General features: G+C 36.5%; 1 protein-coding gene across 2 annotated transcripts in view; it reads left to right on the plus strand.

Annotated features, from left to right (window-relative positions):
- The window catches only part of NCOR1 (nuclear receptor corepressor 1), a 213,667-nt gene that overhangs the window by 70,813 nt on the left and 129,794 nt on the right, over positions 1-13,060 (plus strand). For both annotated transcript variants that reach the window (XM_006875906.1, XM_006875907.1), the window contains 3 exons: positions 4,149-4,205; positions 4,879-4,931; positions 7,315-7,381. In XM_006875906.1, coding sequence (XP_006875968.1) covers positions 4,149-4,205; positions 4,879-4,931; positions 7,315-7,381 — 177 coding nt within the window. The remainder of the gene's footprint in view (positions 1-4,148; positions 4,206-4,878; positions 4,932-7,314; positions 7,382-13,060) is intronic.

Here is a 13,060-nt window from a genome sequence, read left to right on the forward strand (position 1 = left end):
CAAAGTCAGTGTGAACCACAAGGTCGGCAGTTGAGGCTCACCAGCTGCCATTGGAAACCCTATACAGGATTGCTATGGGTTGGAACTGACTCTGTGGCACTTAACAACAACAACAACTCAGTGTAGTCAACCAAATAACCAATATTCTTAAACATAAGTCATAGGAACCATATTTATGTCTATTTCCATTGTTTGTGTGTTCCTGGTGGGAAGACATAAGGTAGGTGAGAAAGAATATGAAGGAAGGGCCTTATTTACTACAGTTTCATAGTATATGAGAGTAAGTCAAAACAGTACTTCTAGGAAATCATAGAAACCTTTATTAAACAGAAACTCAAAATACGCAGCCATTGTTTCTTAGCATACCCCCCAGCATGCTTCTGAAGGGTGTAATTCCATCTCTAACCTGGTGTGGTGCTGGACTGCAAAGTCGATTTGAACCTCAAGATCAGAGGTTCAAGCTGCTTCTCAGAAACCCTGTACAGAGTCGCTATGGGTCAGAACCAACTCAATGGCACTTAACAATAACAACAAGGGAGAAACTTGGTAGATTTTCTTGACGGATACAGGATGATCATGGGGGCTTAATAGGAGGAAATTTTAATAAAATTGAAAATTGCATTGGTGTAAGAAAAGGTCTGGAAAATGGTGCTGGGGAGTTGATTGTTCCATGACGCCACTGTACCTAATTATTCTTTGAGGGTAGCAGGGTCTGTCCTAGGAGAATTCATTGGGTAACTTTACCTCATTCACTCTAGAGCCCTGATCGTCCTCCTTCAGAGTTCTTTTTGTTTCCCAAGCTCAGGGAACGTTGGAAAGGAATGCAGTTTGAGTCTCTTGTGGATTCCAAAATTGCCATTTTGATATTCTAGTGTAAATCAAAGAGCACAGATGAGGATATGTTTGAGAAACTAGTTTTGATTGTTTTGTTTGATAAAGGGTTCAGTGATTTGTAGCAATACTTTTTGATGGTGTCATGGTCAGGTAAAAATTTGGGCAATTTTCTATTTTGGGGTTGGATGTTAATTAACCCACTTTATTGAATGGTGAGAACAATCCACATGAAGATAAATCCCGGTGAAGGAGGAGGGTGAGCAGGGAGGTCTTGCCATGACTAGAGTGACTGTAGCTCTGTAGTCTTGTAAGAATGTGATCCAGGATTGATGAGTTCTCCTTAAGAGATGCCAGAAACATGGGGCTTTAGTGACATCTCCTGTTTCTTTTCAAGATACTCTGTAGAACAACAAAACACTTTGGGCTTCATGACCCTGTTTGTGACTTAAGTAATAAAGTAAATAGGAATTTATTTGAACGGAAAACAAAGTTCTTGAAGTATGAGAGTTAGCATGGCTGAACCTAGAACATAGACTGTTTTAACTCGTAACCCTTCAGCACTTTTTCTGCTATACTGTGCTGCCTTTTGTAAGGCTCTCATTGCTTCTTGAGGTTTTTTTTTTATTTTTTAAATTAATGCCCTTAAGTGTTGGACCCCACAGGAGTAGGATGATGATCTCTCCCTTACTCCTTGTTTGGCAGTAGGCAAGGCTCTTTGGGAATGAAGTTTAGCATGATTTAGAGATAGATTATCATGTATAAGACATCTTTCTTTTATTCAGAAGGTTATTGGCTGGAGCAGCAACCTGCACAAAAGTGTTCATTTTAAAGTTGGCTTTCTAAAAAAAAAAAATTGATTTGCATCAGATTTAAAATTCAGACAAAGATATTTGTAGATTTCTAAATAGAGTATTTTCCTGGACTATTTTTTAACAGTTTCATTGTCTATTATCCTGCCCAGTTGTAGCATCTGAAAATATTTATAAATGGTCTAATTTCAGAATAATGCAGGTAGAAAAGTGGTTGTGGACAGTGCAGCAAAAAAGTTTCCAAAAATATCTTGTTTACATTTAGACTGGGGTATTTGCAAGAAAATGTGACATTAGAAGAAAGAAAGGAGTTGATAGTAGAGAGCATACATAATGTCAGCAGTCTCTAATTCCCTAGGGCTGTATCCTAAGAATGATCTAGTTCTCATGCTTTGCTACTCCATTCGTTTAGTTGATCACCAAACACTATCAGTCCTACTTCTGAAATTTTTGTCTAGTCAGTTGGTCTAAATTTTGGGCTAGTCTAGTCTAAGCCATTTCCTTAATTTGAGCCCTCATTTCTCACATAGTTATTGAGTCCCTTTACTTCAATCTTTTTTTGTCTCTAATCCATCCTTCATCTCTGAGTCCCATCCTGTGATTTTCCAGATAAAATTTTCTGATGATTCCGCACCAAGTCCTAACTTCCTGAAGTTTTTATATGTCCCATACTTTTATCCTTCCAGAATAGGATTTAAATGTTCCAAACGAAAAAAAAATTAAAATACTTTACTTCTTGGTTGTCCATTGTCTTTCTTATTGGCCTAGCATATTCATAGTTCAGACTATAGGTCAATTATCATTTCTCTATGAAGTCTCATCTTCCTATACTAGGAAGACAATTTTATTCATTATTTCTTAGTATAACAAGTATGTGTAGTACATGTGACATATTCAGTAGATATTTGAGCGATTCGTTACTTTTATATATAGACTTTAGAATAAATTTATAATATGAAGGTGTGAGGCTTTTGAATTAACTTTTTTTCTGACAAGATATTAGTAGGTTAATCTGTTCTTAGCAATTAAGTAACATGATGACATACTTAATAAAACTTAACAAAACTTAGGTTTTGGGCACTGCATACGTTTTAAATTATTAGTCTTGAAAATCATTCCTGAAAAAAAAACCTTCTCACAGTAGGATACTAGCAAATATTTACTGTAATTTTGTTCCCTTGTCTCATTACTCTGCTCAGCCTGCCTGTTCTTGGCATAAACTATAATATATGCATGCAAGTCAAGCCTGACTCACAGTGACCCTATATATAGCTTTTAAAAAAGCAGATTTAAAGACTGGTGAATGTTGGAAAGATGCCCCCTTCACATTCTAAAGAGAAAATATGATAGATACTTGTCAACTGTGATAATATCATTTGTGTATTACCTAAAGCTAACAAATTTGAGTTTTGTGATAATTATATTTTGGCTTCTTGAAATTAATAGTTGCCTTAATAGTTATTCTTAACTGTCTATATAAATAGGATTTACTTAGGAAATTTGTTTTTCATATTTTTGTGTTTGAGTTTTTTTTAAGTTTATTCTTAATGCTTAAAGTTTCTTGGTACTTGGTATTATGATATTTTGTGTGTCCTGTGCTAAATCAACATGGTACTTTTCACATAATGAATGCTAAATAAATATTTGACTGATTAATTGTGATTGATAAATTCGATGTCTTTTCGTTTGGGACACTCTAATTGCTTTCCATTCCCATTTGAGGGTAGGGGAAGTCTGTCATATCAGAACTCATGGAGAGATTCCCACACCACAAATGACTAAGGTGGGAGTCCCTGCAGCAGGCAGTGAGCTGTTGTTACTAATGGAGTCTGTTAAAGGCAAGAGAGAGATCTGAGAACCATTGACACATTTGCTAGTTGTATAATTCCAGTTTAAACAAATCTTTAGTATCGTGTTTTCTTGTATTTCATTTGTCCACTAAAGGAAGATTTCTGTTAAATAGCACTTTGGTGTAGATTATATAGTTTTTGAAAATGCCATTTAAATTATATAATTAAACAGTTATTTAATATTGAATACTTCTGAGTAATTCAAACTAGCTGTTTCTTCTATTGTTTGGTGTTACCAAGATTTTCTTGTTATTAGAAAATAAGCTTGTTATAAGCTTTCCCTCAAAAAAATCACTTTGGCCTAACACAGTAAAAATAAGTTACTTATGGCATTTTAAGTTCATTTCTTTTCATTAAAAACATTATGAATTAAAGTGTTTAGAATGTTTATAGAATTCATTTCTAATAGTGGATCTCTAGTCCCTCTCCCAGTACTATTTCTCCCTAGATTCTTACTGTTTGCTCTTAAAATTTTGCAAAAAAAAAAAAAAAATATTGCCTTCAGTACATATGTTAGGCATTAGTTTGATGATGAGAGATAGGAAAATAAAATCAGTGTAAAAGAAGAATATTTGTAAATATTAAATAGGTAGTGATTTTTCACTTAGGTAATGTAGTTTTAAATTATACAATACAACAATGTCTTTATCTCTAGAAAAAAGCAGAAGAAGCTCATAAAATTTTTGAAGGTCTTGGCCCAAAAGTTGAACTGGTAAGTAAGACAAAAGTTTCTGTCTTCATTTCCAGTGTTTTTTAATGTAGTTTTTTTCTGGTTTTGAGGTAGAATGCCATCCATTTATTTTGAGTTGAGAGGGATGTGTCTTGGTAGCAAATTTGTCATAAAATTTTAAATAATATGGTTACAAGTTGGGCTGCTAACCTCAAGGTCAGCAGTTTAAAACCACCAGCAGTTCCATGGGAGAAAAATGAGGCTTTCTGCTCCCATAAAGATTTACAGCCTCAGAAACCCTGTACAGGGTCTTTATGAGTTGAAACCGATTCCATGGCACATAACCACCACTACCACATGAACATGCAGAAGCATCAACCTGAACAAACATTCTTTTGCCTGAGAAGCTATTTAATCACTGCCTGTAGAAGAGTTGTTCAGGTGATTAAAGTGCTTAATCTTTCTTCTTTTGAAATTAAAAATCCTTGAATAACTGTATTTATTATGCGGTACAATGGATTTACAAACTTTCTTTCAGAAATGGTACAATTAAGATTTGGGGTGGACAGAGGGAGGTCACAAGTTTGGAGGTTTGGGAAAGACCTGTAGCTTTGCAGACTAATAGTACTTTCCCTGGGCTTACATTTAAATATAAACTGTTTCATTGTTTTTACATATACAGCATTTATATATCAGTATTTCATTTATTTTGTAGCCACTCTATAACCAGCCATCAGATACCAAGGTGTACCATGAGAACATCAAGACGTAAGTATTTATTATCTTTAGAGTTCTTCAGTTAAAGACCTTATATTCTATAACGAGATCATTTTTATGTTATCCATTGACATATTATAAACAGTATAGGTATGTTTAGATTTGTGTAATTTGCTGTTGTTTTACTATATGTTATCTTCCTCTGGCTTCTTGGGGGTTGGGAGCATTGAGTTTCCGAGGCCAAAAAATGAAATAAATTATGCATAAAACTAGCTGGTTTTATAATCTGCTAGTAAAAAAGGTGAATACTTAACATTGAAATGGCTTACCTTGAGGCTTGAATTTTTTGCCTCCTGTTTTGTCTTTTTTTCAGTGGAGTACCTGCAAGGCGCATGATGAAGTAAGATAATGAAGCTTTTTCATTTAAGACTAGTGATGACACCGTCCCCCACCAAGCCACATCTGCCATTGCAAAGTAGAAGTGCCACGGATCATTTTATCATTATTCAAAACCCTATTCTAGGGAAATCCCTTCTATGACTCTTGCTAAAGACGGTATTTGTAGACCCTTCTGCCATTTACTGTCCTGGTGCCTTGGAAGTGCTCAGTCACCTCATGTGGTGAGGAGGCGGCTCCAGAATGTAGCCTGTGTAGCCTTGCTCATCCTAGTACCAGGCCTTTATGGGTGCAGATTTTGGAATAAGAAAATAAGTGAAAAGAAAACCTAATTTCTTGATCTGATTTGAAGTACGAAAGGAAGCTAGCTAGGTTTTTTGTTTTTTTTGTGTGTGTGTGTGGTTTTTTTTTTTTAATTGTATTTTAAGAGAATTATAGGTAATTTATTCTTAGTTTGTGACAAAAATGTGATATTCTACTTTATGTTGTATAAAGTATATCAGAACATTTATGACTACAGTTACTAATGAGCACATTACTATTTATACATATAATTTTTCTTTTTAACATTTCCTACTGAAAGTATGTGCAACAGTTGACTACTTTGCAGAACTGGTGGCAAATAAAACTTGCATGATAGTATGCATGAAAGACATTGAAGTATGAATAATTTTAACTTGTTAAGTGGTTTATGGTAAAAGTCATATACTTACTGAAATTTTCTTTGAGATACTAATATAATCATCTTGGCAAACCTTAGAAGTAGATTGGGCAACACTTACAAAATTGACCTAATTTTGAAACTGTTTTGCTGTTTAAACATTTTTTAAAAGGAAAATCACAGATAAAATCTTACTACGATTAATGATTTTTGTTTTCTTTTGACAAAGCTTTTCTTGTTTGTGTTGTGTCCCTTTTTTCCTCAATATAAGCTGGAAAATCGCTCTGTCTTTGATTTGTTTCATAGTATCTGTATTGCCTACTACAATGCTCAATGCACAGTGGCTGAGTTCCTAGGAAACATTTAAATTGTATTTATTGAATGTTAGTTGCTTTGAGTAGCACATAATGACAGAGCAAATTGAATATATACTAATGCTCCCATTGTACGTCATCTTTTGGAATACCATTAACTCAGCTGCATGCATCTGTATGAATCATTCAGTAGCTATTCTTTCATGAACATCATTTGCTTTGTATGAAATAGCAAATGTACCTTTTAATGATTCTTTTCATCTCTCGGCTACTTTTTCATATAGCCAGCTCCTGATTGTCCATGCTTATTTGAATGGAGCCAGTGTCACTGTTAGTCCAGAGTGGCAGATAATCCAAAAAGTCACTTCTGCTTGCCTTGGCTTTGTATTTATATTTGAATAATCAGCTTGAAATCCTTTCTGGAAGTAGGTGGGGTATAAATATCTATATTTGAACCTGCATGTTATTGTTTTTGAAGGTCATAATATTTCAGATTTTAAAAGTGAAATTTATATTGTGATACAACAGAAGTCATCCTGTCTTGTCACATTGCCCTCTATTACATCTTAGAGTGGATTGTGTCATTTCTGTGACAGAAGAAAATTTTATATTTACAGCAGAAGTCACCTCTCTAAATATGGAGTTATTAAAAGGAGGTCAGCATTTGACCTGAGGTAGGGAGGAAACTTTAAAAGCTTTCCCTTCTCTGCTACCTCTCTTCATTCCATAGCATACAGAGATGCTTATATCACCAGCGTTCTTAGGAAGAGTCAGTAACTGTGTAATTTTAACTAGGAAATGATAATTTGCTTTTTAATTGTATTAATTGAAAACAAACTCTTTGTATTAAGCCTTCTGCAATAGAACAGGAGGAATTTTAGTCAGCTCTAATTATTACAAAGGTCTTATTTTACAGGGTGAAAATTAGGATTAACCTTGGTTACATCATAAATTCTTAAGCGATTTTTGCTTGCTTCCCAGTGTCTCTGGGAAAAAAAAAAAGTAATGTGCGATTAAATTGTACTTTTTCTTAATGTCATGCGACCATATTTTTCTCTTCTAGAAACCAGGTGATGAGGAAAAAACTCATTTTATTTTTTAAAAGAAGAAATCATGCAAGAAAACAAAGGGTGAGGTCCTATCCTTGTTAACTGAAATTTGTACAACTTTCCCATTCATGCTCACTTAGGTGTTCACTTTCCCATTATTAATAAGAGTTTTTTTTATCAGATCTGAGAGAAAATGCTGATTTTAAAAGTAGGTGTATTGTAAATCCTATTGCAGCAACATTTTGATACCATAATTCACATTTAGTATCATTATCAAATTAATTTCATTAGTCATTTATATATAACATTTTCATCTAGCCAAAATAAAATGATGATTAACTATACATATATATACATGTTGTTGTTGTGTGCTGTAGAGTCGGTTCTGACTCATAGCAACCCTGTACAGGGTTTCCCGGGCTGTAAATTTTTACGGGAACAGAAAGCCTCATCTTTCTCCTGTGGAACAGCTGGTAGTTTCGAACTGCTGACCTTAAGGTTTGCAGCCTGATTCGTAACCACTATGCTACCAAATATATACATGCATATATAAATGATAAGTCAGTACATACACACACACACATATGTAAAAGATATATAGAATGATGTATATATATGATTGCTTAGCTCGTATACAAATGTGGATAGGACATGGTCATGTGGAGTGTACATTACTCTTCTTTCTTAGTAGAAACAGGGCCAGATAGGGATTAATCTTTCAAATTCAAATGGATTTTCATATTTTCTCATGACTTGCAGTCCAAACATTTTATGTTGTTTTTTAAAAGTTTTTATTGTGGATTGTGTGTAAGTCTACAGGACATATAATCAGTTTTACATTCAACAAATCATACAACTTCTTTCATCATAATGCTTACATTCCCCTCCATGTACCATCAGTTAACAGTATTTCTCTCTATTCACTTTAGCTCTTTTTAAAAAACAAACAAACACAGGCATATATAATAATTCACACCACCAAAGGATACTTTCTGCAAGTCTGCCTCCTGGCTGCCAGCTCTTAGGCCCTCTCATGAATCTAGAGTCCTCAGCTGCTCCTTCTCCATGTCCCCATCTCTACCTCCATCTCTGATGTCACTGCTTCTCTGGATAAGGTCCCGCATTCCGCATGTGCCCTTTTTGATGGTTCTAGGGTCCTCTGTTTCTGGACTGTAAGATTAACTGCTCCCCCATTTTTGTTACAAAACTTCTATCTTTACAATTGTGACAGTCACAATTAGTCATGATAACAGTTACTCACTATTGAATCATAGGAATCTTATCCTCATCTCTTTTAATCAGTCCCATCTAGACAAGATGACAACTACCTAGTGGGGACTCTTTATTCCCCCACAGACTTTTAAACTCCCTCTTGAAACCTTGTAAGCCAGTCACTTTGTGCCTTTATTGCCCCCTCATTTTAGGTAGCCAATGTCTGAGTTGCCTGTTCCTATCAACCCTGTATACAGAGGGGATAGCATTGATACTTGATGTGAAGACTCCTTCCCTCGCTGTTACTATTTATAGTTACTACCTCCATGAGTATAGGTCAGGTTCATCAGATTGTAGCGATTTACCCTTGTTTCCTTTATAAAAAAAATTTTTTTTTATCCTCTATTTGAGTTCTGATCATCGAGCCATCTAGGCTAGGTCTGATGGGTACAGTCTGCAAGTTTGGGTGTTCTTGTGCCTCTCCCCTCACTTCATATCAGCTGGATGCTTTACTCTCAGCTCTATCCCTCTGTGGCTATGTCCTTGTCCATGGGCTTAGGTGTCCCCAGGTCTAACCATACTTTGGACCAACCAGCCCTTCTTCTGTCTCTCATCTCTAGATCAGCGGGAGTCAATGGACCATGGTTGAGCTCAGCCCATTTCTTCATTACAGCCTTTCCCCCTCTTCCACTCACCAGTATACCAGTGTGGTTGCCAGCAAGCTTACATGCCTGCTCATGTGTTCCCTTTGAGTTTCGGTCTTAGAGGGGAGTTTGTCCTAAAGGAACTTGATTGCTTGCCTTGATGACTTCGCGGCGAACAGCTTGCTTATTTTTGAAGTAGCCTGTCATGGTGATATTTTTGTTTTGGGTTTTTCTGTTGATCTTTCTTTGAAGATGCATTTTCTGACGCTCTAGGTCTTCCATACTGGTCTGGTTGTCTTTCTAGTGGGAATGTCCCACGTCAGAAGGTTCTGGATGGGACTCAGTATTCCATCTAAAGTCCTATACTCTACAAAGGCATTTCAAGAGACCACTGGGCAAGTTCTAGAACCCCTTTTGGGTATTATAATCAGTTACAGACTGCGAATGGGCTTACAAGTTTTCTGTAATCATGTTTCCTGACATTCCTTTCTATCCCAATCAAGTGTCTATTTTACAATAGTAGACAAGGGAAAACAATATTCATAAGACAGTCAAGCATCTTAGTTTTATATCCCCTCTTCAGACTATGCCTAGAACTCTATCACATACCCCTGTTGTTCCAAGGCTGAGCATGCATCACTATGTACCTCTGTCCCACTTAGGTCTTGCAAACCTGCCTCAGTGTTCCCCTATCTATCATGTTCTCCCACCTCCTCACCCTTCTTGTATTGCCCTCCCTAACACCCAGAATATGATGTGTCTGTCCTTACCCTGTGCCTTATCGTTGCCTCCCTCTACCTCCCCCGAAACCCTCCACCCCCATCCCATCGTTGTGGTTACTGTATATTCTATTAACTTTTCACTCCATGTAAGACAGTCTATTTTATCCTGTAATCTACCTGACCTTCCCACCACCTGGATCTCTGTTCCTCTGTGTTTATCTTCTTTCACAATGTAATTGTTTTGATTATAGACTGACCTCCCAGATCCTCTGAATTTGGTCTTATATTTTCATTCTGTTCTTGACTCTTCCATTTGTTGATTGTCTTCCGGGTGATCGTGCCACATACGTCAATTTCTGATTGTTGTCTGTTCTTGTTGGTTCTCTGTTCACAGAACTCCCTTTAGGAAGTTTTTCATCACAGGGTTGACTTTGACACAATACTTTAGCTTCTGTTTACCCTGGAATGTTTTGATTGCACCACCATATTTGATTGACAGCTTTGCTGGGTAGAGGATTCTTGGTTGGCAGTTATTTTTCTTTTAGGGTTTTATATATGTCTTCCCATTGCCTTCTTGCCTGTATGGTTTCTGTTGAGAAATCCGAGCTTAATCTGATTTGTTTGCCTTTGTATGTTACACTTTTGTTTTCCCTAGCTGCCTTCAGGATTCTGACCTTATCTTTGATTTTGGAGTGCTTGATTATTATATGTCTTGGGAATTATCTTTCAGGGTCTTTCCTTCCTGGGGTTCGATGAGCTTATTAAATGCTTATCTTTTCACTTTTCAGGATGTTAGGGAAATTTTCTTCCAGAAGTTCTTCAACCATCTCTTTTGTGGACTTGTGTGATTCTTCCTGTTCCGGAATGCCAATAATTCTTAAGTTCTTCCTCTTCATGTTGTCCAACTTGAATCTTAGACCTTCTTCAGATTTTTTAATCCTTTTTTCTGCTTGTTCTTCTATCTCAGTGGTATTGAGAGATTTGTCTTCCAGATCACTAGTTCTGGCTCTCATCTCTTCAGTTCTATTCCTTTGTCCTTTCAGTATATTGTCCATTTCTGATATTCGATTATTAATTGTTTGGACCTCTTTCTGTAGGTTTTGAATTGTTTCCAATGCTGTATCTATCTTATTTGATTGTTCCTGTAGCGCTTTCCTGACTTCTTCCTTAATTTTCTCAACTTCATTGTAATGTGTTTTGATACATTTTATAATCATTTCTCTGAATTCCTTCTCAGGCATTTCCAAAGCCTGCCCTCCTTCCAGTATGGAGTGTAGCTCATCTGTCTTAGTCACTTTATCTCATTTCTGGACATGTGCTGATATGGTTGGTTGTGTCTGGTTTTTGGACATATTCAATGACTAGCTATGTATGGCCTTAATACTTAGATGGGTGTGTGTTTTGGTATTTTTTATGCTGATTGTTTCCAGGTAGATGTGATCAGGGAATGGGCTTCCCTTTTCACTCCTCTTCCTGAGAAATTTCAAGATGCCACTGTTGGTCTTTATGATGTAATGCAGGATTTTATTTTTGGCCTCTTTTCTTTTTAGTCTGCCTGTCCTGCGCCACAACCCCCGTTCAGGCCTTTATCCTAGCAATAAACATTTCAAGGCCGGATGTAGATGTTTTTCGCTGCCGTTTGGTTTTAAGTGGAAACTGTCTCTTTAAATTTTGAGGAGATCTGTGTGCATACATAATAGAACCCTCTAAGGTTGGAGGTGGGGTGTCCACTCTCTCATGCACCCCTTCTAATCACCATAATGGAAGTGCACAGACAGCAAGAGGCCAATAAACAGGAAATAAAGAATGTGCACACCTTTATCTCCCCGGTTTTGTCAGGTGCCTGTGACTGCTCTGATCCTTACTCGCCTAAGATGTTGGCTCTGGGAGCAGCCGAGCGCCTTGGATTAGAAAGCACAGGATTTCTTGCTTCTACTATAAATTCCACTAGCTGTAAGCCTTCCAGCTTTTTAAATATTTCTTTATATGTGGCTCAGAGTTCTGGGACCATCCCCTGAGCCTGCTTGGTCTGGTATTCCATGTTGTTCCTGACGGAGCTCCTCAGTGCCGATCCGCCATCTTGTTTGTTCTCCCCACGTTTTATGATTTTAATCTTCATGAAAATGGAGTCTCAGCAAATATAATGCCAATATTCTTATTTTCCCAATATGTTGTTACTAACTTTGCAGATAATCTGTTGGCATATTTGAATTTAGGTGTTTAATAAATAAATTATGTCCTTTAAATTTCCTCAGAAATGAACTTTCTACTTACATTTAATGAGTGACCTAACAGTTTCATTAATCATAAAGCTCAAAAGTCAGCATTGTGTTTGATGTAAAACTTGTCATCTTTAATTTGCCAGTCTAGTCCTACACATGCTATGCCAAATTATTTGGTTTGAAGATTTTTTGTGTTTTGTTTTGTTTTTCCAATAAAATACAATGTAAGAAATCAGCTTATTTTCTTTCTATTCGGTAGCTTTTGTTGTAATTGTGGTAATTGCTGTCCGGTGGTCCAAACACACGAGAGCTTAATTTGATTCAGTACTTCATAGAATACTTACTTAATTATGAAGTTTATATGTTTACTGATTTTTAAAATAAATGTTTATTTTGTCCTATGTGTCATTCTACAGAGGTGAGCAATATAGCCATATATTCTAATTCTTAGGAGGTCTGAGGATTAACTTAAGGTCAGACAAGTCACCAAGCAATGGCAGCATTATGGTAATACTATGACAGAGGGCATACACATGATGATGAGACCATACAAGTGGGACACCTAGTGCAAACAGGACAAGAAGAGAAGTTTCACAGGAAACTCAGTACTCTCTGGAAACTTTAACAAGCAGAAGAGGCAGCTTAAGTCTGCTTAAGGCAGAGGGGTCATGACAGGTTCAAGATGGCTGGAGTGGTAAGAAACAAGGCTTCTACCAGGAGCCAGGGCCAGCTGTTCTCAGCCCTGGATTATATCCTGAGGACACCTTTTAAATATTTAAACTGTGGAAGAATTTTTCCCAGTTTGCTCAGGTTTGTATTTTAAGAATTTGTCTTCATCCTACAACATTAAGAATGCATGGAGACATGGGTCTATTACTTTTATCTAGGTGAGGGGTGATGTTGGCCTGGATTTAGGAGTTAATAGAAATTGAGACAAGGCGAAGCATAAAAAAGATAAAG

This window comes from Chrysochloris asiatica, unplaced genomic scaffold, assembly GCF_000296735.1.
Source record: "Chrysochloris asiatica unplaced genomic scaffold, ChrAsi1.0 scaffold00346, whole genome shotgun sequence".
NCBI lineage: Eukaryota > Metazoa > Chordata > Mammalia > Afrosoricida > Chrysochloridae > Chrysochloris > Chrysochloris asiatica.